The 27,770-nt window shown below is 48.1% G+C and overlaps 1 protein-coding gene across 1 annotated transcript in view; it reads left to right on the forward strand.

Moving 5' to 3' along the window:
* ATP8B4 (ATPase phospholipid transporting 8B4 (putative)) overlaps positions 1-27,770 on the forward strand; it is a 5,389,235-nt gene that overhangs the window by 3,012,840 nt on the left and 2,348,625 nt on the right. Inside the window, exon 15 of the mRNA XM_069624764.1 lies at positions 5,927-6,115. Within this exon, the coding sequence (XP_069480865.1) occupies positions 5,927-6,115 (189 nt within the window). The remainder of the gene's footprint in view (positions 1-5,926; positions 6,116-27,770) is intronic.

The following is a 27,770-nucleotide window of genomic DNA, read 5'->3' on the forward strand; positions in this document are numbered from 1 at the left end:
ACATCTTGAAAGGAGAATTGTTTTGGCAACCATGGCCGGAGATAACAGTAGTGAGGGACACCTCACTCACCGGGTGGGGAGCCCATACCAACGATTTAACCTTCAGCGGTCGTTGGTCTCCATCAGAGTCCAAACTACATATCAACCTTATCGAGCTGAGGGAACTCATACTAGCGCTGAAGGCCTTTCTGCCCACTGTACAGGGTAAACATTTCTTGATAATGACAGACAACACAGTGGCCATGTACTCCCTCAACAAGAGAGGTGGTGTAGGGTCACTACCACTGTGCAGAGAGGCAATGCAGCTCTTATTCTGGGCAATACAAGAAGGAATCTCTCTATCGGCAGTTCATCTAGCCGGAAAGAAGAACACAACGGGGGACACTCTGAACAGGCAAAGCACAGTCTCACACGAGTGGGAACTATCAGGAAGTCCTTCAAGAGATCTTCACCCTTTGGGGAACCCCTCAAGTGGACCTGTTCACGACCAATATCAACAGGAAAAGCAAACGGTACTGCTCAAGGGAATTTCCCCCGAGAGGAACTCTAGGAGACGCGTTCCTGGTGGACTGGATATTTCTACTTCTTTACGCATTTACTCCAGTCCCCGTCATTCCTCATGTAATCAGGAGGTTGAGGAGGTTCAGGAAAACCATGATCCTAATGGCCCCGGAATGGACCAGGAGAACGTGGTACCCGGACTTTCTGGACATTTCCATCTGCCCTCAAATTCGTCTTCCACAAAGAGAGGATCTTCTCTCGCGAGAGGTAGGTCGGGTTCTCCATCCAGACATCAGGACTCTCAGCCTTGACGCATGGTTTCTGAGAGGCTGAGATACAAAGATTGGGACCTCCCAAATGACGTAATGGAGGTTTTGCTTTTGGCCAGAAGGCCAGCAACCAAATCTTTATACTGCAGCTGTTGGAATAAATTCTGCAGCTGGTGTAGGGATAAAAATGTGACCCCTTCTCATGTAATACACCGATGGTGTTATCTTTTCAGTTGCACTTGGCAAATCTGGAGCTCCAGATTGGTACGATGGAAGGGTATCTAGCAGCGCTTTCCATCTTTAAGCATACTGCCGAGGAAGTCTCCTATTTTAAGATGCCTCTAGTTATTTAATTCTTAAAAGGATTGACTAATGTTTATCCTCCAACTCCTTTTCAGGTTCCACTGTGGGATCTCAATTTGGTTTTAAACTGTCTAATGGGCATTCCTTTTGAGCCTCTTCATTCTTGCTCGTTAAGACTCCTTACCTTGAAGATAGTTTTCTTAGTGACTATAACATCGGCCCGAAGGGTGCGTGAGCTACAGGCTTTCTCCTGCAAGCCTCCTCATACTGTTTTTCACAAAGACAGACTAGTACTGAAAGTGACGCCTAACTTTCTCCCTAAGGTGGTTTCTGAATTTCACATCACTCAGAAAATAACCTTACCATCCTTTTATCCTCCGCCGTTCCCAGGGAAAGAGGAAGTAAGGCTTCACAGATTCGCCCTTAGGCGTGCATTGAGCTTCTATATTACCTGATTAGCAAAACTGAGACAGAATTATCAGTTGTTTGTGGGCTACACAGGTCATAAATTGGGCCTAGCCATCACCTAACAAACCATCTCTAGATGGATTATTTTAACAATTTCAGAATGTTACAAACTAGCTGGGAAGGATCCCCCGGAACATTTAAAGGCTTACTCCACCAGGGTTAGCGCAACTTTGTCTGCTTTGCAGAGGGGAGTTCCCATAAAATATGTTTGTGCAGCTGCCACATGGTCCTCTGCACACACCTTTACAAAATACTGCAGTCTGGATTCCTCTACTACCCAAGAGTCTGTTTTTGGAAAGGCAGTTCTGCACTCAGTGCATTCTTGATGACTTTAATTTTTTTACTCCCTGCTCCAAATAATAGAACTACTGTGGGAGTGTATAAAAGATAAGGAATACGCGGGAGGACACAATCCATTCGAAGAACAAGTTACTTACCCATGGTAACGTTCTTTCGATGGGATGTTCCTCCCACATATTCCTTATCACGCTGCCATCCTACCCCGCAGTAAAACTTCCCTTGTGGTTACAGTCTGCGCTCTCTCAAGGTTAGTAACCGTCCACTCAAGACAATGCTTTGCTCTTCAAAACGGAACTGATCAACGGGCGCTGCGCGAGCTACATATACCAAGGATGACATCAACGTCAGGACGGAAGCCTCTGAGTGACATCGACTCGACCAGTCATCGGCCCACAGTGCCCTCTACTGAAAAAAAGAAAAAGAAAAACCCCATAGCAGCAAGCTGGATATTGGAAATATCAAACATAAGGAATGTGTGGGAGGAACATCCAGTCAAAAGAACGTTACCATGGGTAAGTAACTTGTTCATTTCAATGCTTACTTTTAACACTTATAATCCTTATAATATTGCATCATGTAGCAATGTTTCTAGATAATAAACTATTATGACAGCACGAAAAATCGAAGTAAATAACAGAAAATAATGTATGCTTGTTAAATGCTGTTTAGTACCTCTAGTTGTGCCAGACCCATTACCCTATCAATACTGGCAAAGGTTGTCATCAAAAATGTCACTAGTGACAACGTAAGTGGTAAGTGGGGGGTCGTCATTAACCTGTGCCAAAATCCAGAGGATATTATTGCAGACGGAGAGTTTATAAAGGTCCTAAAATGGGCAATCCTCACAGGTATCATCTCAGGACATCGCAGCACCAAGTGTTTTAGCGATTCAAGCTCTTCACCACACAATCTACAGTTACTTAATTCTTCATTGATCCCTAGTTTGGGTCCTATCACTTCAAGGGTTGGTAGACAGTTAACTCTGAATTTCAGGTACCAGTCTCTGTATTTGGTAGATGGGAATTTTTGTATATACAAATTAACATCACAACCCTGTGTCTATTCAAGATCTCTTCTTCTATATAGTTTCAACCTGGTTAGATCTTGCATGTCAGCAATAACGTCCCATCTTTTTATCTTTCCCTTTAATACTTCTTCAGAAACAAAGTCTCAACCAAGCTGCTCCACAAAAGAATCACATTTTTTCTTAAATTTACATAAAAATGGGTTCTGGTATTTTTGCATAATTTTGTACAAATACTTATTAATTCACATCCGTATAGCACTATTGCAGATGTTTTTGCTCTGTAGAACTCGATTTTCGGTAACAGCCAGAATGCACAATACTCATGTTTGACTGCCTTTATCAGTGATATACATGCTCCCACCTTCTCTTCGATTTTGAGTTCTTCCATTTTTTTCCTGCTTGTAGGAGACAAAACATCTGAGATAACGTATGCATTCTACTATCGCAATAGGTGCATCATTTATCTTCCATGTATAATGTGTTTTTACTTTCCTCTTACTGCAGGACATTATGCAGGATTTTGCAGGATTCACTGTCCAATGGTTTCGAGACAAGTGCTTCATCATGCCTGTTAAACAGCACTGTAGGCCTACGGGAGTGTATTCTACCATCACCAAATCATCAGCATAAGCTATACACCCTAATCTTAAATCTATCCAGCGAGGTACATACCCTTCCCACGTACTTGCCTCCTCCCACATATCAGATAAGTACAAGTTAAAGAGAGTGGCTGCAATTACGCAGCCCCATCTTACTCCCCTTGTTACGGGGACATATTTAGCCAGCTCTTCCCTGGTACTTAAACTTAGTTTCATGTTGTTTTCAGAGTATAACATTTGCATCATTCCAAGTAAGCCTTTGCCAATACCCAAACCCTCTAACTTTTCCCAAAGGCGAGATAGGTCAACGGTATCAAACGCTGGCGATAAATCAATTGCAGCAACATATAGGTTTTTCGGTTCTCTACCATCAGCTTCGATAAGGCAGGCATGAAGTGTCATGCCACTCTGCATGGTACCTACACCCCTCCTGAACTCAGTTTGTAGAGTGTGCAAGCCATTTGACCCTTCTGCCCAGTTTTGTCGTTCCTGTAGTATCAAAAATGAAAAAACCTTTGAGGTATTGTCCACTAAGGAAATAGGGCGATAGTTCTTTGGTAATCCTCTGTCTCCCGTTTTATAGATTGGGATTATAATTGCATTGTGCCATGACTCGAGACAAATACCAGTTTTGGCTATTTGCTCAAAAAGATTACACAAACTCTCGGCCCATAATTTGGAGTTATTTTTCATTAGCCTGTTTGCCACTCCATCTGGTGCGCTTGCTCGAGAGTTAAGCTTCCTAATCACAGACTCTATCTCCGTAGTGCGAAGCGCTAATCCCACATTGGCGGTTTTCCTACAGTATCCCCACTTGTTGTTACCATCCCTTCATCTCCATTAAATTTAGCCTGTAGAAAGTGGACCCAGGCCTGTTCCTAACCACACGTTACTTGTGGGGGGGACTGTGTTATGGTTCCTTTATTTAAGGTCCACCAAATGGCTCCCAAGTTCTTTTTTATTAGGCTAGAATTATATCTTAATTTTTTCGTAGATATTTTTATATTTTACGATGTTTTAGCCATAATCAATACTTTTGTTTTAGAGATTTTATGCCTACCCGCTTAAGTTCTTCACTTTTTAGAATGTTCTTCTTTTCTGACCTTATTTCTGCTCTCAACAGAGTTCTTCTCTTAACAACCCCCCTGTCATAGGTAGCCCGTTTATCATCTATCCATGCTTTTGATAGAGGTTGACAAACATCCTTCATTACTTTGCCCAGTTTTTCTAATAACAATAAGACATAATCTGGAGTAGCAACACTTTCTCCCATATGTAGGCCATACCACCATCTTTCCAGCCTCATACTTAATATTTCCACATTGTGACTACGCTTTACCAGTCTCCCTTTTGCTCCTAGCACCACCAAATCTCTTCTGCCCATGGAGTCCATTCTTACCCATGGCGCTTCTCTGACAAGTTGCGGCATGGTTACCTGCCACCTCGTAATGACCCCCAAGTACTTGGTAGAATAGATTTAAAACATTTTTACATGTAGAAACTCTGAACATTTTAGACACCACTTAGGAAATATCACTGTGCTTTCATTTAGCCCATACACTGTTTTGTTTAGGGAATCCATTATTCGTTTTAGCTCAACCCATAGGACCTATAGTTGTTTCCCAAACCTGGGTACTGAAAATAAATGTAATTCTGCTACAATCTAACTAGATTCTTATATGCATCCTTGCTTGTCCATACTGCAGTGCATAGATGTATGTTGTTGGTTGTCCATTCAAGAGTTACCAGTAATTTGGCATCAACTGTTCAAGAACCAGTACTGTTAATATTTAGTCTAAAAGAAGCAAATGTATTACTGTTGTGTGAATGCCTTCGGTTTTCTTGAAATAAAGTTATTGTTTTAAAATTTCAAATGCTTTCTCTGCTTGGCTTAGCATTCAACCTAGCGTCTGATGGCAAATAGATACACGTTGCGCACATTGTGACCCTGCTGCTCATTAGTATGCGTCCATGAATTTACCACAAATCCCTATATGCCTTGTGGTTTTCTTTAGCCATCAAGACTAGGATGTGTGTTCAGGATTTACCATTCAGTTTTCCAGTTTTTTTTAGCATATATTCAACCTAAGAAAATGCATAATTATTACAGTACATCATGTCTGTGATTGCTGAGCATGATTTATCTTTCAAAGCGCTAAAAAAATCAGAGGAATGCTTTTTCAAGTGGTCTGTTTCTTCTACCATCCTCCACACAGACTATTCCGAACTTCTCCTACCTAGAGTTTGCATTTACCATATATTCATTTGAGATATATAGTCATAACTACTGTATTTTTTAATACTGTATAAACTGTGGAAAGACCAAAGTCTGCAAGAAAAGGTTATTGTATGTGTCCATCCTAAACTGCTTTTTTAAATGTTTCTCCGATTCACACTGTTGCAAATGACCTCAGTGCATACACACCATTTACACTCAATTCTTATTCTTTCTGTTTTAGGAGAACTAATTTACCAAGCCCAGTCACCCGATGAGGGAGCCTTGGTCACTGCTGCCAGGAGCTTTGGCTTTGTTTTCAAGTCCAGGACACCAGAGACAATAACTGTGGTAGAAATGGGAACATCTCTCACATACCAACTACTAGCAATTTTGGATTTTAACAATTACAGAAAAAGAATGTCTGTAATAGGTATACAATTCCATATTCATCACACATCTTCAATAAGTTATTAGTGATTAACCATTTGGTGCAAAATATTGCTCACTGTCATTTCCCACAGACTATCTTTGAATTCATAAGTTATTCATATTTTGTCACTAATCAAAATGTTCAATCAACCCTCTCTAGAACCCTCTCTAGAATTGACAAGTTCTACCTTCACTGGTTTGAAAGTATTCACCAATTGTGAGAGTTCGGCTATTCCTTTTTTAAGCAAATACCCTTTTATATGTAGAACCGCAAGGGCTGTTAATTTCACCAGTGATTTTTGATATCGTTATTATACCCTTCTCAAACGTACATTTCAAAGGGATTGTGTCCTCCGATGTATTCCTTATCTTTCATAATCTACTTCCAGCTTGCTGGCCTCGGACATTTTTTCACAGTAGAGGGCGCTGCGCTTCGACGTCCCTCGAGCCGATGTCCCTCGACGGCCTCCGTATCGGAGCCCACCTCGTCATGAGTACAAATAGTCTTGCGCAGCGTCCGTTGCTCAGTTCCATTTTTCTGCACTTCGTGAGCCTCAGAGACGTAACGCTCGGTTCCATTCTTTGAAAATCTTCATAAATCTTCGAATACCTAATTTCTAACAATGGCATCGTCATCCGAACCATCGACTCCACGATCCGGTTTTAAAAAATGCTGAGACTGTGGAAAGAAAATGTCTCTGACAGATCCTCACAGGATCTGTTTGTGGTGCCTGGGATCAGAGCATCAGTGTTCGGAGTGTGAGGACTGCATGTCTATGACGGCGAAAGCCTTCAAGGAGCGTAAGTGGAAGTTAGAAAGAGGTAAGGCTGTTAAAACTTCTACCCCTTCAAAGGTTTCCTCGGCTGAGTCGAGACATTCGTCTCCTCGCCGTCAAAAGAAACATTCCCGATCGAGATCTCCAAGCGGTTCCCATCACTCTTCAAGATCAAGACACTCTAAGAAGAGGCGCCATAGATCTTCCTCTTCCTCAAGTTCCCCGGAAAGGGTCACCTGCCCCACAAAACATAGCTCTCCGGCAAAGTGGGAAGAATTTCGTAAAAGAATGCTTAGGGTCTTCGAGAAAGCGGCCTCGTCCCCCTCGGAGATGCCGAGAGGTGATACCCTCGGTGAAAGACCCGAAAAACAAAAACGCTGCCAGTCGTTGAACCCGGTGAGTAAAAATACTCGAGAGCGCCATGAATCTTCGAGTAAAGGCAGAACTACATCGGATAAAACTGCGTCATCGACACCATTGTCGAAGGTACCTTTGACGCAAAAATCTATATCATCGACGCCGTCTTCGACACCGTCGTCGACTCCGATGAAGGATAAGCCTAAAACCTCTACTACGCCACGAGCACCAGAGGTGTCGAAAGCTCCAACCATGATGTCGAGAGTGGAGTTGACAATCTCGACGATGCCGAGTAGAATCCCGATCGTCTCAAGTTCATCAAGGCCTTTTTTGACGTTTCCGACACCTTTTACAGGTTTGTCGAAGCCTATAACATTCACGTCGACAACCTCAACGTTCTCACAGGCAGTAACCACAAATTTGGCTCCTTCCTCTCTAGAAATAGGTTTCACTCCCTATCCAAGATCTGATTACTTCAGAGCTTTGTCCTCTATATATGAGGAAGGTGAGTACTCTGACAATGAGAGTACTTTTGGACTGCAAAGAACAGTGCCCATTCCAGAAGAATTAATTTCTGAAGAAAACAGGTTGAAAGATCTACAAGAGTCTCTACATGAGGCGAGTGGTATAGATACATCTCCAGAAATAGAGTTTGCTAGACCAGAACCTGGAGAACATGCTGAGATACCTTATAGGGTTCCTATGGCTAGAATAATACAATTTATGTGGTGGACTATACCTGCACCCTCTTTTCAGCAAGATGACTTTACTGATATATTAGATAAAGGACCCCAAGAGGATCCCATCGTCCCTTTTCATGCTGCACTGCAATGGAAAATATCTGCAATTTGGGAGACTCTTGAAGTTATCACTGCAGTAAATAAAAAACTCTCTGCTAAATACACAGTATCAGCTTCATATCCTGAATATCTAAGCAAGCATCCAACTCCAGTCTAGTTGTGCAGGCAGTGACTTCATCAAGCGACTTCATCAAGCAGTAAGTCGGCATACCCCACTAGTCCACAAGGCAGGGATGACAAAAGATTTGATGCCATGTCACAAAAAGTGTTCTTGGCATGTAGTATGGCGCTTAAATCTATCAACGCCACTTGCACGCTAGCAAGATTCAGCCACACCCTTTGGTAGTGTGCTTCATCTGCGGCTGACTGTCTTCCAGAAGGGGAAGAACGGGAAGCATTCTTGAACATCATCAGGGATGGGAAGGATGCAATGTGTGAGTCCCTTCAAACAAGCATTGACTCTGCTGACAGCATCAGCAGGTCCATGGCGGTGAGTACCACAATCCGCAGATTTGCGTGGTTGCGGAAGTCTGGTTTTGCTCCAGATGTGCAAGCCAGACTTCGGAATATGCCCTTTGACGACACTTCTCTATTTGGAAAAAAAGGCTAATGACAGCCTGGAGAAATTGCAAACATCCAAAGCAGCAGCAAAATCCCTTGGGGCTGCAATCCAGAAAACTCCAAATCACCCCACAGGTACATCCTGGAGCGGTAAGCCATTTTGCTTTTACTCCGCATTCGGAAAGGGCAGAGGACAGCCAGCTCAAAGGGGCCAGAGATGATTTACCCGTGGTGGACGGGTCAATGGCACAAAATCTGCACCAACAGGTGCTACTTTACCCTCAGCATCTGAATCAGCTGCTTCTAAACCCCTCTGAGGACCATGTAGGAGGCAGGTTAACTCAACATCTGGCAGAATGGCAGGCTATTACGCCAGATGCTTGGGCATTGGAGACAGTTGCCCAAGGTTTACTGCCTGCCTTTTCCTACAAACTCCTCAGAGTCATCCACCAGGGAACAACTCTTTGAAGTTTCCAGACCTGCTCCTTATGCAGGAGATGTTAGACCTGCTAGAGAAAGGTGCCATAGAACCGGTATCTGTAGTGGAGAGGAACAAGGGTTGGTATTCCCCCTACTTTCTAGTACCAAAGAAGGACGGAGGATTGAGACCCATCTTGGACTTGCGAGAATTGGACAAAGTTCAAGATGGTAACCCTTTCTCAGATCCTTCAGGCCCTCCAGCTTCAGGACTGGTTGGTATCTCTAGACATTCTGGATGCTTATTTCCATGTGCCGATCCATCGCAAACACAGGAAATACCTGAGGTTCGCAATTGGCAACTCTCATTATCAATTTCGAGTTCTGCCAACCTAATGGCGGTTGTGGCTGCAAGTCTAAGGAGGGAGGGGATTCACGTCTACCCCTACCTGGACGACGGGTCGATCATAGCAGTATCCCACTTCCTCCCCAAGCTGGGCTTCTCTCTCAATTTAAAGAAGTCACAGATGATACCATCACAGAGACTCAAGTTCATTTTAGCAGTCCTGGACACATCCCTGGGAAAAGCCTCGCCACCAGAGGTGAGGGCTCAAGATATCCTACAGATGGTCACCAAGTTTCAAAATGCCCAACAGCTACCAACCTTCGATTTTTTGAGGTTTCTCGGCCTCATGGCATCCTGCATCTTCCTAGTGCAAGAGGCTCGCCTGAGAATGAGATCTCTCCAGTGGGCGCTAAGGACCCAGTGGTCACAATTCTCAGGGAGAATGTCAGATCTCCTACTAATCCCGGACAGAGAGGCTCGAGACCTTCATTGGTGGGCCTGTCCGGAGAACATATTGAAAGGAGAACAGTTTTGGCAAGCCCATCCAAACGACTTGATCATCAGCTGTCGTTGGCCTCCATCGGAGTCCAGACTACACATCAACCTATTAGAGCTGAGAGCGATCAGATTAGCGCTGAAAGCTTTCCTGCCATCAGTACAGGGAAAAAATGTCCTGATAATGACAAACAACACAGTGGCCATGCACTACCTCAACAAAAGAGCAGGCGTAGGGTCACTGCCACTGTGCAGATAGGCAATGCAGCTCTGGTTCTGGGCAATTCAAGAAGGAATCTCTCTATCAGCAGTTCACCTAGCCGGACAGAAGAACTTGACGGCGGACGCTCTGAGCAGGCAGAACACAGTCTCCCACGAGTGGGAACTAGCTCAGGAAGCCATTCAACAGATCTTCGCCCTTTGGGGAACCCCTCAAGTGGATCTGTTCGCCACCAGTAGCAACCAGAAGTGCGATCAGTATTGCGCAAGGGAATTTCCCCCGAGAGGAGCTCTAGGGGACGCGTTCGTAGTGGACTGGGAGTTTCCACTTCTGTACGCGTTTCCTCCAGTGCCCGTCATTCCTCAAATGATCACGAGGTTGAGAAGATTCCGGAAATCCATGATCCTAATTGCCCCAGATTGGGCCAGGAGAACATGGTACTGGGATCTTCGAGACCTGTCCATCTGTCTTCCGATTCGTCTTCCACAAAGAGAGGATCTGCTCTCGCAGAAGGGAGGTCAGGTTCTCCATCCGGATATCAGGACCCTCAACCTTCATGCCTGGTTTCTGAAAGACTGAGATACAAAGATTGGGATCTCCCGAATGACGTAATGGAGGTGTTGCTTTCAGCCAGAAGGCCAGCGACAAAGTCTTTATACCGCTGCCGTTGGAACAAATTTTGCTGCTGGTGTAGAGAAAAGAATTTTGAACCCTTTTCATGTAATACACCGCTGGTCTTATCTTTCTTGCTTTACTTAGAACATACAGGTGCAGTTGCTCTGAAGGTTTGAGAGGATGAAGTATTCTGCTTTAAATAAAAAAAAAAATTATAAGGAGCAATGGGATGCTTTTAATGAGCTCTATGTGTGAGTTAAATGCTAATGGGCTATGGTTTTTTTTTGGAGTGGTTAATTTGCTATTGTGTTCATTTTGTGGTGTTTGTCTTGTGTTGTGTGGTGGCGTGTTTGTGTTCTTATTTTCCTCTGATGTTTGGCTATGTATCATTTCAAATTGGGATTGTTGCAATTAGTGGGGATAATTGATTGATTTTTCTCATCTATTCTGTTCTATTTGTATAGATATGTATAATGCTTTTTCGTTTCATTTGTACTTTTAAGGTCATTATAATTGTTGTTTTGGAATGATATATTTCTTTTGATGAATCTTTAAATAAAGTGGTCAAAAAAAGAAAATTCAGGTCTTCAAGTTGGTACAATCATGGGCTACCTTGCAGCGCTGTCAATCTTCAAGCGCACTGCAGAGGAGCCTTCATACTTCAAATTGCCCTTACTGATTCAATTTCTGAAAGGGTAAACTAATATTTTTCCCACTACTCCTTTTCAGGTTTCACTGTGGGACCTAAACCTAATCTTGAAATTTCCAATGGGTACTCCATTCGAACCCCTTTAGATTTCTCACTCTTCAAACAGTTTTTCTAGTGGCTTTAACTTCTGCCAGAAGAGTGAGCTAATTACAAGCTTTATCTTGCAAACCACCACATACAATCTTTCACAAAGAGAAGGTTGTTCTACAAGTGAAGCTGAATTTTCTCCCAAAGGTGGTCGCAGAATTCCACATTACTCAGAAAATAACCTTGTTGGGCTTTTACGCGGGTCCCGTAAACCGCCTGGTACAAAGTCACACGGGAGCCGGGATACAGTGCAACCTCTTTATTCCGTGCCTTTACAGGAACTGCTTCCCCCAACCTTTTCCCCGCCCCCTCCCTAGCCCAACGTCACTTCCCCTTGTCCGGGGAGCTAAGATCGCAACGGCGGTCTGCCCACACAACGATGTGGGCAGGCTGCAGAGCCCTCACCAACGACCCGACATCTCCCCCTTTTTTAGCAACCAAGTTGCACTCTCCTCCTTACTCCATTTCTTCTATGAGTCTGTGAGGTTTGAAGCGGCTTCTCTGGGGTCGACCACTGTGGCCAGGCGTCTGCTCGGCCAGGCCCTGGGGTGATGAGATGTCCTCACCTTCTGAGGTATCACTCTCCTCCATGTAATAGCTGTCCTGAGAGTGGTCATCCTCACTGTCTGCTTCTCGGTCCGGTGCTTCCTCCATGTGATACCTCTTGGGTTTGAAGTATGACACATTTCTGGTGACGGAGGACAGGTCGGTTCTCTGGGCTGTAATCATCGTCCCTTTCTTGTGCGTGACCGTCAGCGGTTCCGGTGCAAACGTGGCATCCTCCTTGCGTTGCTTGGGTTGCCGCAACTACACTTGGTTTCCCAGTTCCACGTTCGACTCCTGTGCCTTTCTTTTATGATCTGCCTTGTCCTTCATCTTGGCTTTAGCTGTGTCGTCCCTGTTTCTGGCCTCTTGTTCCAGGGGCGTGGCCTCTGCTGCATGTGTGTCTTCCGGCAATCTTGTCTGTACTGGTCTGCGGAACATCAAGTCGGCTGGGCATATGCCCGTCCTGCTATGGGGGGTGTGACGATAGTCCCTGAGAAATTGATAGAGCGCTTGTTCGAATGGTTTATGGAGGATGGTCGCTATTTGCAGGGTTCTTTTGATGTTGGCCATGAACCTCTCGACCATCCCGTTGGCCTGTGGCCATCTCGGAGTTATCTTCCAATGGTGGAAGCCCATGTACTTGGCGAAGTTCTCGAAGTCTGTGCTCATGAATGGCGCTCCGTTGTCGGATTTTATGATCCTGGGTATTCCATATGTGGACAACATGCGGTCCAGTACTGGAATGACGCTGGAGGCTGCCGTGCTGTCTACAATTTGTGCGTCCGGGAATCTGGAGTGTTCATCTATTAGTACTAACACATAAGTGCCATTTCTGAGAGGTCCAAAGAAGTCCACCACCAGTTCCTCCCATACGTGTTTCGGTAGCGGCGACATGTGGAGTGGGTTTGGGTGCGGAGGCGGTGCTACCTGTGCACACGTCATGCATTGTCCTATGATTTCCTCCACCATCCTGTCCAGTTTGGGGAACCACACTTTTTCCCTTAGTAGTCTCTTGGTGGCAACCACTCCCTGGTGGCTTTCGTGTGCTACCTGGATTGTTCTGGTGCGCAGTGACTTTGGGAGGAGTACTTTGCACCCTTTTAGTATTACGTGATCGTCGACAATGGAGAGTCCCGGATGTGGTCTATTAGTTTGATGTCCTCTTGGATCTCTTCCGATTCCTGCTGTGCCTGTTGACGCATGTGTGCCCTTCTGTCTTCCTGTATGCAGTGTCGTACAATTCGTAGAGCCGGGTCTTGTTCTGAGTGTGCAATGATGTCTACCCACCCCACTGGTAACGGTTGGAGGTGGTGAAACACATAATTGAGGTATTCATCGGCGATGGATGGTTGGGAGTTGGCGGGGCCAGTCGGGTGACGCGACAGATAATCCGCTGGATTGTCTTCTTTTCCAGGCCGGTGCTTGATGATGAACTTGTAATCCTGCAGTCGTAGGCCCCATCTGGCTATTCTGGGCGGCATCCTTGACTTGGGGTCTCCGTAGATTGTAAGCAGTGCCTGGTGGTCTGTGATGATGGTGAACTCCTTGCCATACACGAACAGGTGAAAGTACTCGCATGCCCATACTACCGCTAGGCTCTCCTTTTCAGCCTGGGAATAGGCTTGTTCTGTCGGGGTTAGGCTCCTGCTGGCGTATGCGACAATGTATATTTTCGCTGGTTCCAGTGGGTCAATTTGTGTTAATATGGCGCCCAGACCGACGGGGCTGGCATCCACTATTACCTCGGTGTGCCTTTTGGCGTCATAGTACGCCATGTCCTCTGCCTTTGAAATGGCATCTCGTATCGCCTCAAAAGCTTTTTGGCAGTCTGTGGACCATGTGTAGGGTTGATCTTTGCACGTTAAGAGGCGCAACGGGTTGCTGATAGTTGCGTAGTCCTTTAAGTATCTGGAGAAATAGCTGGCCAGTCCCAGGAAGGAGCGAAGCTCCGTCGTGTTCGTTTGGGGTGCGGCTGAGTTGAGTGCCGCCACTTTCTCCGGGTCTGGTCGCATCCCTTTATCAGAGAATATGTGGCCGAAGAACCGTAGTGAGCCTTTCCCGAACTCGCATTTGGCCTTGTTGAGTGTTAGCCCGGCCTCTTGCAGTGCAGCGCACACTCTGTGGAGAGAAGTGTCGTGCTCTTCTTTAGTCTTTCCAAATACGAGGACGTCATCCGAGTAATTCAGGCAGTTGGGCACGTGTCTGATGACTCTGTGTATTTCCTCTTGGAAGATTTCGGCTGCGGAGGATATCCCGAAGCTAAGCCTTTTATATTGAAATAGACCCAGGTGTGTGACGAATGTCGTGATGTACCTGGATTCGGGAGCAATCTCAATTTGATGATAGCCTTTCGTGAGGTCCAATTTCGAGAAAACCTGAGCCCCGTGGAGGAGGTGTATCATGTCGGTGATCCTGGGCGCCTGGTGCCTTTCCCTCTCAATGGCCACATTGGCTCTCCTCATGTCAACACACAGGCGTATCGATCCGTCCGGTGACTTCTTGGGGACGGGAACGATGGGGGACACCCATGGGGTGGGCCCTGAGACTGGTTCAATGACGTTGAGCTTGATTAGCTTGTCTAGCTCCTCTTCGACCTGGTGTTGTATGTTTATCGGAATGCCCCTGTAGTGCTGGGCGACGGGCGGTATCCTCGGGTTTATGTGCAGCTGTACCTTTCGATGTTTTAGTTTTCCTAGGCCTCTGAACAGCTTGGGGAATGTGTGCTCAATGGCGTCCGGTCTGGCGAAATATTTGTGGGCCATGAGCTGGTACAGGATGTGCACCAGACCCATCTCGACGGCTGTCTTAAAGCTGAGGATGCACCCGCTGTTGGCTTCCGTCTTGAGGATGTGTAGCGTGATCTTTGCCGCATGCGCTTTGTGCACGCACCATGCTGATATTGTTCCTTTGCATGGGAGCAGGGTTGTAGCTCCATAGGGGTATATGTCCACTGACGCCTTTCGGATCTTTGGGGGGTTGGTGAGTGAGCTGTACGCCTGTTCACTTATTATGTTAACTGTCGCCCCCGTGTCTATGAGGAATTCCACCGGTGTGTTGTTGACTTGTAACAGGAGCGTCGCACTGTGTTGGGTGGCTGTGGCGTTGTTGAGTGCCCACACGTACCCTTTTTTCCGTTGATCGTCCTCTGACGACTGGGATTCGCTGCCTGACGGGGATCTCATCTCAATGTACCGGACAAACCGTCTTCTTTGCGCTCGCCTTGATCCGTCAGATGGCCTTCTGTCGTCTCGGACGTAGGAGCTCCTTCGAGGTTTTTCTTCTCTCCGGGGTCCCGCCTGGTCTTCTTCTCCTCTGCTTGCTGGTGGGCTGTGTCGTGAGCTTCTCCTTCTCTCCTGTTATCTCGGTCTGCTGGGTCCCTGTCCCGGCGGATTCTTGCAGACAGCTCTGTAGTGGTCCATTCCGCCACAGGCGGCGCACTTTTCTCCTACTGCTGGGCAGTCACCCACGTGTGGATACTCGAACCCGCATCTGTAGCACGTGGCGTCTGTTCCTTTCCCTCCCGGTGGGGGCACGGTATGCAGTCTGTTAATGGCATCTGCATTCAGTGTCGGGTGTTGAATGGTGACCTTGCCTAGGCTGTCGAGCTGCGACTCAACTGCGGCTTCCATCCTGGCGAGTGCGAGGATTTCCTCGAGGGACCTTTGTTTTTGTAGCAACTGCTTCCTGAAAGGCTGTGAGATGCAACCGGCTATGACTTGGGATCTTAGCGCCTCGTCATTGGAGTATCTATGGAATTCACAGTACTTTAGCTTGATGCGTAGGCGCATCACAAAGTTATCAAGGGACTCTCCTTTTTCCTGTCTTGTAGTATGAAAGACATGGCGCTCGTAGTCAATGTTTGTATGGGGCGTGAAGTATTCTGATAGCTTCCCATGTAGATCTCCATAGGTGACCGTGTCTACATCCATCAGTTCGCCTGCGATGTCCCTGACAGCGGGGCCTACTGTCATGAATAGGGTGTTTTTTAGCATCGCGTCATCGGTCAAACCGATTGCCCCCGTGTAAAATTTAAAATCCCTGAGCCATATGACCCATCTGGGTCCTAGGTTGGATGTGTCTCTAACATCAAAAGGGCCCAGTAATGGTAGGTTGTGAGCAGCGGTACCTGACGTTGGTGCCTGTTGGGGGCCATCAGCCACGGCTCCAGATCCGTCCGATGAGGAGGCTACGGGGCTCGCTGGGGCCGACATGTCCGCTGTAGCTCGGGTGGACACTCCTGTGCAGCCTTCTGCCGTGCTGTGCAGTAGCCCTCAGCACGAGTTGGTGGTGTGCAGCCTCTTCACGGGCTGTTGCGTGACCTTTAGAGCTGTCCCCCGGGTCCCTGGCACGTCTTGGGGCCTCCCGCCGCTTGCGGGTTGATGTGAGAGGGGGGGGTGGGACCTCCGCCCGCACCTGCCAGCGGGCCCGCGTTCGCCTCACAAAGCGTGAACACGCCCGCACCCCCGCGGTGTTTGTGAGGGGCCGCTACCCTCCTTGGCACTCCGTGCCTGCGGCAGATCCGTCAGGTCCCTGTATCCGTGAGGTGTGCCGACGCGCCACGCCGCTTGACCGCGGACCTCCGTGGCCCTCCGGGCCTTCAGAGCGGAGGTGCGCCGACACGCTGCACCCGCTCGCCTGCGGGTCTCCTGTGTGCGTGAGTGGGTACGGTGTACCCTTCGTCGCGAATGTTGGGTTTTTACGCGGGTCCCGTAAACCGCCTGGTACAAAGTCACACGGGAGCCGGGATACAGTGCAACCTCTTTATTCCGTGCCTTTACAGGAACTGCTTCCCCCAACCTTTTCCCCGCCCCCTCCCTAGCCCAACGTCACTTCCCCTTGTCCGGGGAGCTAAGACCGCAACGGCGGTCTGCCCACACAACGATGTGGGCGGGCTGCAGAGCCCTCACCAACGACCCGACAAACCTTACCCTCGTTCTATCCTTCTCCCCATCCAGGGAAAGAGGAAGAGAGATTACACAGGCTGGATCCAAGGCGTGCCCTAAGCTTTTACATTAGCAGACTTGCAAGGATCAGGCAAGCAGACCAATTGTTTGTGGGGTATGCAGGGCACAAATTAGGTTTGGCCATTACAAAACAAACCATTTCAAGATGGACTATTTTAACCATTATAGAATGCTATAAATTGGCAGGAAAAGAGCCCCCTCAACATCTTAGGGCTCATTCAACCAGGGGTATCGGAGCCTTTTCAGCTCTCCAAAGTGGAGTTCCAATTAAGGACATATGTGCGGCTGCCACATGGTCATCCGCACACACTTTTACTAAATTTTACAGTCTTGATTCCTACTCTAGCCAGGAGACAAAATTTGGAAAAGCTGTGTTGCACTCTGTGCACCTTTAGAGGGAAACATGTAATTGTACTCCTGCCTCCTCTATATACTGCTGCTATGGGAGTCTATCAAAGATAAGGAATACATCGGAGGACACAATCCCTTCGAAGAACAAGTTACTTACCAAACTGGTAATGTTCTTTCGATGGGATGTTCCTCTGACGTATTCCTTATCGCCCCTCCCATCCTTCCCCGCAGTAAAACTTCCCTTGTAGTTGCAGCCTACGCTCCTTCAAGGTTATTAACCAATTCATGCAAAGCAAAACAACACCTCAAAACGGGACTGAGCAACGCAAGACTATTTGTACTCATGATGACGTCTGCGCCGATACGGAGGCCTTCAAGGGACACCAACTCGAGGGACGTCGACGCGCAGCGCCCTCTACTGTGAAAAAATTTCCAAGGCCAGCCAGCTCGAAGTGGATCATCAAAGATGAGGAATATGTCTGAGGAACATCCCATTGAAAGAACGTTACCAGTTTGGTAAGTAACTTGTTCGTCTGGTTGATGGCTTTGTCCTATGTTAACAAAATTACCTATTCTGCACTTTCCACCCATCCATACTGTTCTCCTGCTCCCCTTCACTTTGCACTTAGCCAATCTGATTGCTTGTCAATGCCTGTGAAGATCGGAACTTTATCCTGTTTCTCTTTGCTCAGGTAGCACTATGAAACAGCTGATGCTTTATAAAAACCAACCAAACTAATACATTAATGGTCATGTTAATACTAATCCAGTTAAACCAATCTTACAATTAAAATGTGTACCTCATAAGACAACTTATTTAGATACTGAAAAATGAAACCACACTTAATTTACTAGAACATGTTGTCCATTTATTTTACTCACTACTAATCTAAGTATTTTTTTTACTTTACTATTACAACTCTAAAACTACTTATATGTCCCGTCCCCTTTCCTCCATCCTTGTGGACGTCCCCCCAGCAAAATTGTGCTTCCCCTTTACATTTAATATAGTGTGTGGGAGTGTGGCCACGGGTGTGGAACCCCCTGCTGAGGCCCCGCCCTCCAGCTCCTCACCTCAGTCCCTTTTTCCATACGAATGGTGTAGGACCTGACAGCCAGCGCAGATACTTTTTTAGCCTTATCCTGGCTCCCCGTCTTGATTGTTTCAATCTTATTTAACTTCCCTTCGGTGCCTTGCATCACCCAGCGCATGTTGGCCGCAGGAGGATCCACAAGAAGTGTCTCATGCGACCACTTATTCCCGGCCTGATACCCCTTGCACTCTGTCTTGCGTGTTTGGGGCCTGACCACCGCTGGGACGCTTGTTTGGCTTGCAGCGCTCTCGGTCATAGGGCATTAAAGAATCGCTCGTCGCGGTGGAGGGAGATCTTCCACACTTCTCCTCCACCCCACCTTAAGGACTTCGCCTCCAGGACCGCTTATCAAGACAAGGTAGGGCCTCTGTTCAGCACTGCTCCACAGCGTGGGTACTCCTTCACCAGGGTTCCCACAGATTGGGGTTCTTTGGATTCATGTTCTGGCAGGCCCGATCTCTCTTAAGCTACCGGCTCCCAATCCGAGGGGCCTGGTGTTTCTTCCGGGCACTCCGGGGACAGACATGAGGCCTTCCTGGCTACCGGCTCCCAAGCTGAGGGGCTAAGGGGCCCTGCTGAACTGTCCTCGGAAGGGCAATGAAGTTTGTACTCCTCTTCAACCCCAGGGGTTAAGGGATCGTTGAGTCTGTCCTCAACACAATCCAGCATGGCTGCCGGCACAGGTGCCGAAGATGTCCAGCCTACCAGAGCTCGCTTCGAGGTTGTGAGTCAGAGCTTTACAACAACCTGCCGGTCAGCCGAGTGCTCAGCGCCTACCAGAGGGATAGCTGAGTTTGATGCTTCTGCTTCGAGTGCAAGACCCAAGCTATGTCCTCCTGTGTCTGAGGCCTCTCGTGGCGCAGGGTCTTCGCGCCCTCATTCTCAGGGTGTGGCACAAGGTTTAAAAATGGCAGAGGTGCACGTGGCAGAGCCTGCCAGGGCAGCGGCCATCTTGGAACCAACTCAGGACCCGCCAATGCTTTTTCCCATCGAATGGGCTTTGCAAGATGATCCCAGTACCCTTTACTCTGGAAACGGTAGTAGATTGTATGATACAGGCATCTGGTCTCTTCAGGGATACACCTAACTATCACAGCCTTACGGCTGCATGCTCCAGGTGCCTCAGCGCTTTGACCAGGAGCGGAGGCTTGCGAGGACCGCTCCTTTGAGCGCTTTCTCTTCCTCATGCGTTCCCCTCAGATGAAGGAGCTCCTGAAGGATATTGTGAAGGAGGTCCTCCTGTAGGTGGTGCCTTCCCGGTGCCCTCCTCTGGGAACTCCTCCTGTTCCTCCAACGCTGCCGGTTCCAGTCCTTGTCCCTCCCAAAGTCCAGGTCCTACCAGTTGTGTCATGAACCGTTGCCTGCGTCCACTCTGGACTTCGTGGTCCCTGACCCATAGAGGACTGAATGCCGTGATCCTCCCAATATGGCCGCTTGATACAGAATGCAGCTTGCCAGTCTTTGCGTGCCACGCTCAACGTTCTACTAAACAGACACGCCCCAGCGGCTCTGCCGTCTCAACGCTACCGCTCGCTGTAGTTGGATGTGTGTTGCCGGAGTTCGCTCGGGGCTTTCTTCCGAATCCTAACTCCCGAATCCTTGAATCCTCCTCCCTTCCCTTCCTTTCCTCGAACTTACCTTCGAGCTTCTTCCTGGATTTTTGCCTGCACTCGGGCCACGACGTTCCATGCCTTCGAGCCTGCACATTGTTCTTTCCTGGTTACCGTCCTGGACATCTGAACGTCTCCTAGAGTTGGATTGCTATCCCCATGATGGAACCCGAAGACCAACACACAGGTTTATATAAATCCCGGACCGTGCGAAAGAAATCATCAAAGAAGGTCGCAAGCAGACAGGAAAAACAGGTGAGAAGGGGAGAGGCTTGTGACAGATTGAGACATCTAAAAAACAATACGGATACAGAGATGGAAGCCGAGGTTCAAGACCTCATGCGAGGTATGCAGGAACTAACCACAGAAGTCCAGAACCTTAAGGCAGAGAATGCTGCTTTAAAGCAGTTAGTCTTGTCTCGTGACTCTGCAACTAAGGAAAGTGTGTTATTGGGAGGAGTAGTGGACAAATATGATGGCTCTTCAAAGAACCTTTGTGCCTTCCTTGATTCATGTTCAGTGCATTTCACCTTCAAGCCCTACTACTTTTCCACCCCGAGAGCAAAAGTGGGGTTTATGATCTCACACCTCATTGGTAACGCCTTGACCTGGGCAACCCCCCTAGTCAATTCGGGCGACGCCCTCCTGGATGATTATGATGGGTTTGTGAAAGCTCTAAAAACCATGTTTGATCGTCCAGAGCAGGTTTACAGCGCTCAAGAACGGCTACTTGAATTTCAACAAGGATCCCAGGATATGCTTACCTATGTGACCCGCTTTAAACAACTTGTGAAGGAGGCTGATTGGTCCCAAGAAGCCAGCTTCACCCTCTTTCGAAGAGGCCTGAATGAAGAAATAAAGGACGAGTTAGCCAGGGTAGCTCGCCCAAGCTCCTTCCAGGCCCTCATGGACCTTTCTCTACAAATCGACTTTCGAATCCAGGAAAGAAAGGCGGAGAAAAAGAAGTCTAAGTCAATCCAAAAGGCTGCTACAGACCATCCATCCAGACCAGAGCCCGCAGCCTCTCCAACCTCGGATCCAGAACCCATGCAACTGGAGGCCTTCCGTGGACCCATTACCCCACAAGAAAGGATGTGCTGGATTCACACTGGTCTGTGCATGTACTGCGCATCCGATAAACACCTCGTGAGAGAGTGCCCTGTCTCTCCTCCACGGCGTTCGGGAAACGCCAGCTCCCGATCCTAGATGGGGCACCATTTCGGGAGAAAGGTGTCTGCTCCACATCAATTCCTTCCTTGAACTCTCCTGGGAAAAATAATCTTGTGATTCTACAGGCATTTCGAAGGGTTTGTGTCCTCCGACGTATTCCTCATCTTAGATATCTCCTTCCAGCTCTGCTGGCCTCGGAAAATTTTTTCTCTCTCTAGAGGGCGCTGCGTCATCCTGCCTATAAAGGCCGCGCGCAGCGTCCGTTGCTTAGTTCCGTTTTTCCGCGCTTACTCAGTGCCTCGGAATATCGTTGCTCAGTTCTTGTCAGATTAATACCTAGTTACCTCGAGTTATTCAATCCGTACTCGATGGCTTCCTCGTCGGAACCGACAACTCCTCGATCCGGCTTCAAAAAATGCCGAGATTGTGGGAAAAAGATGTCACTGACTGACCCTCACAGAGTTTGTCTGTGGTGTTTGGGAGCTGAACACCATTGTTCGGAATGCGAGGACTGTATGTCCATGACAGCTAAGGCCCTGAAGGAGCGTAGGGGGAAGCTGGAGAAAGGTAAGACTTTTAAAGCTTCTTCTTCGTCGACGAAGTCGAGACACTCGTCTCCTCGTCACCATTCGCGCTCCAGGTCTCGGAGTGGGTCCCATCACTCCTCGAGATCGAAGCACTCGAAGAGGAGACGTCGAAGATCCCCTTCTCCGTCTTCCTCTTCCTCTGTTTCGCCAAAAAGAATCCCTTGCCCCACGAAACATAGTTCCCGGGCTGAATGGGGGGAATTCCGCAAAAATATGATGAGCGTCTTCGAGAAAGCGGCCTTGACCCCCTCGAAGACTGCCGAGAGCGATGCTCTGGTCGAAAGACCCGAAGGTCAAAAACGCCGCGAGTCGCAGTACCCGGCGAAGGAAACCTCTTGAGCGCGTCTCGAACCCTGGAGTAGGACTATGACCTCCAAACCTTCCTCGAAGGTTCCGTCGACGCCGTCGACGAGGGTTCCGTCGACGCCGAGGTCGGTGTCTTCGACGCCGTTGTCGAAGGGACCTTCGACACACGGGTCTGTCGACTCGACGCCAGCTTCGACACCGGCGTCGACGCCAAGAAAAGTCACGGTTACGACACACCCAGTGACTATCCCCAGGTCCTCGACGTCGATGGCTTCGAGATTGTCGAGTAGAATTCCAATTCTGTCGAGGTCTTCGAGGCCTCCGCCTTTGTTTTCGACGCCACGTTCGAAGCCTTCGACGTCGGCGTCAACGACATCGACGTTTTCGAGGCCGATAATGACAAGTTCGACACCCTCTGCCTTGGAAATGGGATTTACTCCCTTTATGAGTTCAGAACAATTGAGAACTATGTCCTCAATCTTGGAAGAGGGTGAATTGTCTGAACAGGAAGACACATTTGAGTTGCAGGGACCTGTAACCCCAATTAGAGAGGAATTTTCCTCTGAAGAACGCAGGTTAAAGGATCTTCATGATTCCTTACATGAGGCAAGTGGATTAGACACTTCCCCTGAGGTGGAGTTTGCTAGGCCAGACCCGGGGGAGCATGCTGAAACCCCCTATAGCGCCTTAATGGCCAGGATCACAGAGTTCATGGGGTGGTCTGCATCTTCACAATCTTTCCAACAAGATGACCTCACGGATATTCTTGACAAAGGCCCACAGGAGGATCCTGTGGTGCCTTTTCATAAAGCTCTTCAGAGGAAGATCATGACAAACTGGGAAACCCCAGATGTCGTACCAGCAGTAAATAAAAAACTGTCTACAAAGTACAGGGTATCTTCTACAGACCCGGAGTTTTTGTCTAAACACCCATCCCCAGAAAGTCTGGTGGTACAGGCAGCATCCTCTACCGATGTCAAGACGGCTTATCCTACCGTCCCACAGGACAGGGACGATAAAAAATATGATGCTATGGCAAAGAAAGTCTTTTCAGCATGTAGCATGGCGTTAATATCTGTGAATGTTACTTGCACCCTTGCTAGGTTCAGCCATACACTTTGGGAGTGTGCTTCTACAGCGGCTGACTGCATCCCGGAGGGAGAAGAAAGTGATGCGTTCCTGAATATTATACAGGACGGTAAAGACGCTATGTGCGAATCCCTCCAGACGGGCATTGATTCGGCTGACAGTATCAGCAGAGCAATGGCGGCAAGTACATCAACCAGGAGATTCGCTTGGTTGAGAAAGTCTGGTTTTGCCCCAGATGTGCAAGCCAGACTCTTGAACATGCCATTCGATGGCTCTTCTTTGTTCCGGAAAAAGGCGGATGACAGTTTAGAGAAACTGCAAACTTCAAAAGCAGCAGCTAAATCCCTAGGAGCTGCAATCCGTCAGACTCCTTTTCGTCCCACAGGAATCTCTGCGAGGGGCAAGTCCTTTCGCTTCTACTCCGCATTCGGAAGAGGTAGAGGACGACCGGTTCAAAGGGGACAAAGAAGAACTACCCGAGGTGGACGGGGTAGATATTCAAAAGCCGCAGCAACAGCAGGTGCCTCTTTACCATCGGCATCTGCATCAGCCGCCCCAAAACCACTCTGAGGACTTCCCTCACAGGACACCTGTAGGAGGCAGGTTGACTCAACATCTGGCGGTATGGCAGGCTATCACGTCAGATGCTTGGGCATTGGAAACAGTTGCCCAAGGTTACTGCCTGCCTTTCCTACGTATACCTCAGAGTCATCCACCGGGGATGAGCTCTCAGAAAGCTCCAGATCCGCTCCTCTTGCAGGAAATTTTGGACCTGCTAGAGAAAGGTGCTATAGAACCGGTACCTGTAGCGGAGAGGAACAAGGGCTGGTACTCCCCTTACTTTCTCATTCCAAAGAAAGACGGAGGACTGAGACCCATCTTGGACTTGCGAGAGTTGAACAAATTCCTCAGAAAAGACAAATTCAAGATGGTCACTCTTTCTCAGATCCTCCAGGCCCTTCAGTTCCAGGACTGGTTGGTATCTCTGGACCTTCAGGACGCTTATTTCCATGTGCCTATCCATCTCAAACACAGGAAATACCTGAGGTTCGCAATTGGCAACTCTCACTATCAATTTTGAGTGCTGCCATTTGGGCTGACCTCCGCCCCGAGGGTCTTCACCAAGTTAATGTCGGTAGTGGCTGCAAGTCTAAGGAGGGAAGGGATTCACGTCTACCCCTACCTGGACGATTGGTTGATCAGGGCTGTTTCTTCCGAACAAGCTCAGATCCAGCTAAATCACGTGTGCCACTTCCTTCACAGACTGGGCTTCTCCCTCAATTTAAAGAAGTCACAAATGATACCATCGCAGAGACTCCAGTTCATAGGAGCGATCCTGGACACTTCCCTGGGAAAAGCCTCGCCACCAGAGGTGAGGGCTCAAGATATTCTACAGATGGTCACCAAGTTCCAACATGCCCAACGTCTCCCAGCCTTCGACTTTTTGAGGTTGCTAGGCCTCATGGCTTCCTGCATTTTCCTAGTGCCAGAGGCTCGCTTGAGAATGAGATCCCTCCAGTGGGCACTGAGGACTCAGTGGTCACAATTCTCAGGGAGAATGACAGATCTTCTTCAAGTTCCCGACAGAGTAGCTCGAGACCTTCAGTGGTGGGCCTGTCAGGAGAACATTCTGAAAGGAGAACAGTTTTAGCAACCCTGGCCGGAGATAACAGTAGTCACGGATGCCTCACTCACGGGGTGGGGAGCCCACGCCAACGACTTGACCATCAGCGGTCGTTGGTCTCCATCGGAGTCCAGACTACATATCAACCTGTTAGAGCTGAGAGCCATCAGACTTGCGCTGAAGGCGTTCCTGCCAGCTGTACAAGGGAAGAACGTCCTGATAATGACGGACAACACGATGGCCATGCATTACCTCAACAAAAGAGGAGGCGTAGGATCACTACCCCTGTGCAGAGAGGCGATGCAGCTCTGGTTTTGGGCAATCCAAGAAGGAATCTCTCTATCGGCAGTTCACCTAGCCGGAGAGAAGAACTTGACAGCGGACTCTCTGAGCAGGCAGGGCACAGTCTCCCACGAGTGGGAACTAGCTCAGGAAGTCCTTCAAGAGATCTTCGCCCTTTGGGGAACCCCTCAGGTAGATCTGTTCGCCACCAGTCTAAACAGGAAATGCGACCTGTTCTGCTCAAGGGAATTTCCCCCGAGAGGAGCTCTGGGAGACGCGTTCATAGTGGACTGGGAGTTTCCGCTTCTGTACGCGTTCCCATCGGTCCCTGTCATTCCTCAAATGATCAGGAGGTTGAGAAGATTCCGGAGAACCATGATCCTAATTGCCCCGGATTGGGCCAGTTGAACGTGGTACCCGGACCTTCTAGACTTGTCCATCTGCCCTCCAATTCGACTTCCACTCAGAGAGAACCTACTCTCACAGAAGGGAGGTCAGGTTCTCCATCCAGACATCAAAACCCTCAACCTTCACGCTTGGCTTCTGAAAGGCTGAGGTACAAGGATTGGGACCTCCCTGATGATGTTATGGAGGTGTTGCTTTCGGCAAGGAGGCCAGCAACAAAGTCTTTATACCGCTGCCGTTGGAACAGATTTTGCAGCTGGTGTAGAGAACAGAATATCGACCCTTTTTCATGTGGTACACCAATGGTTTTGTCCTTCCTACTATATTTGGCAAATTCAGGCCTTCAAGTTGGCACCATTAAGGGCTATCTCGCAGCGCTATCCATCTTTAAGCGTACTGCGGAAGAACCATCCTATTTCAAATTACCCTTGGTAATACAGTTTCTAAAGGGGTTAACCAATGTTTATCCCCCAAGACCATTCCAAGTTCCCCTATGGGATTTAAACTTAGTACTAACTTTCCTGATGGGCACACCTTTCAAACCTCTCCATTCTTGTTCGTTAAGATTCCTTACCCTTAAAACTGTTTTATTAATAGCACTTACATCTCTAGAAGGGTGAGCGAATTACAAGCTCTTTCTTGTAAACCCCCTCACACAATATTTCACAAAGACAAAGTTATCCTGCAAGTGAAGCCTAATTTCCTCCCAAAGGTGGTTTCTGAATTCCATATCACTCAGAAGATTACCCTACCATCTTTCTATCATCCTCCTCACCCGGGGAAAGAGGAAGAGAGGTTACACAGGCTAGACCCTAGGAGGGCTTTAAGTTTTTACATCAGTAGACTAGCCAGGATAAGACAGGCAGACCAGCTGTTTGTAGGTTACGCAGGTCACAAGCTGGGGTTACCAATAACTAAGCAGACCATTTCCAGATGGATCATTCTAGCCATTCTGGAATGTTATAAACTGGCAGGGAAAGAGCCCCCTCAAAACCTTAGGGCTCATTCGACCAGAGGTATTGCAGCTTCTTCGGCCCTCAAAAGAGGCGTGCCGGTTAAAGACATCTGTGCGGCCGCTACATGGTCGTCTGTCCATACCTTTACACGTTTTTACAATTTGGATTCCTCCTCCAGTCAAGAGACTAGGTTTGGAAGGGCTGTACTGCATTCTATTCATCAATAGAAGACAGCGTGAAGTCAGTACTCCCTCCTCCAATAATAGAATACTGCTATGGGAGCCTATCTAAGATGAGGAATACGTCAGAGGACACAATCCCTTCGAAGAACAAGTTACTTCTTACCTTGTAACGTTCTTTCGACGGGATGTTCCTCTGACGTATTCCTCATCGACCCTCCCATCCATCCCCGCAGTTCTACTTCCCTTGTTTTTGCAGCTTACACTCCTTCAGGGTGATTAGTTTAGTCCAGAAAGTATTATTGTGGGCTACAAAACGGAACTGAGCAACAGACGCTGCGCGCGGCCTTTATAGGCAGGATGACGTCGACGTCGATACGGCAGCTGTCGAGGGACATCGACTCGGAGGACGTCGACGCGCAGCGCCCTCTAGAGAGAGAAAATTTTTTCCGAGGCCAGCAGAGCTGGAAGGAGATATCTAAGATGAGGAATATGTCGGAGGAACATCCCGTCGAAAGAACGTTACAAGGTAAGAAGTAACTTGTTCTTCTATCGCCTTCCAAGAATGAAACTTACCCCATACTGGCATTAGTGGATTGCGGAGCCATCGGCATATTCATAGATCATGATTGGGTCAACATTCCACATGAAACACGAGAGACTATGCATCCTGTAGAAGCTATTGATGGGAGATCACTGTCTTCAGGACCCATTACCCTTCAAACCAAAGAGATTCTTCTTTCTATAAATCACCACCAAGAGAGGATTAAATTTCATATCATAAGATCTGCCCACTATCCAATGGTTCTAGGCATGCCCTGGTTACAGAAGCATAACCCCTACATCAGTTGGGCATCAGGATCTTTGTTTCTTGGTTCAGAACTGTCATGATCACTGCTTCCAAGGAGCCAGCACCAGCCCAACGTCCTTGGAAGCAGGCCCCCAACCCTAATCCTAAGCACCAGCCGGTCCCCACTGGGACCTTTTGGACCTTGTCCTGGCGCCGGTGGCACCAGGCTCATCAAAACCATTGGTCCCGGCACTGGAAGCCCCGGGCTCATAATAGATGTGAAGATGCTTGGGTGGACTTACCTGCAGCAGACCATGCTG

The sequence above is a fragment of the Ambystoma mexicanum genome, chromosome 11 (genome assembly GCF_040938575.1).
Source record: "Ambystoma mexicanum isolate Mex_15411 chromosome 11, UKY_AmexF1_1, whole genome shotgun sequence".
NCBI classification, from domain to species: domain Eukaryota; kingdom Metazoa; phylum Chordata; class Amphibia; order Caudata; family Ambystomatidae; genus Ambystoma; species Ambystoma mexicanum.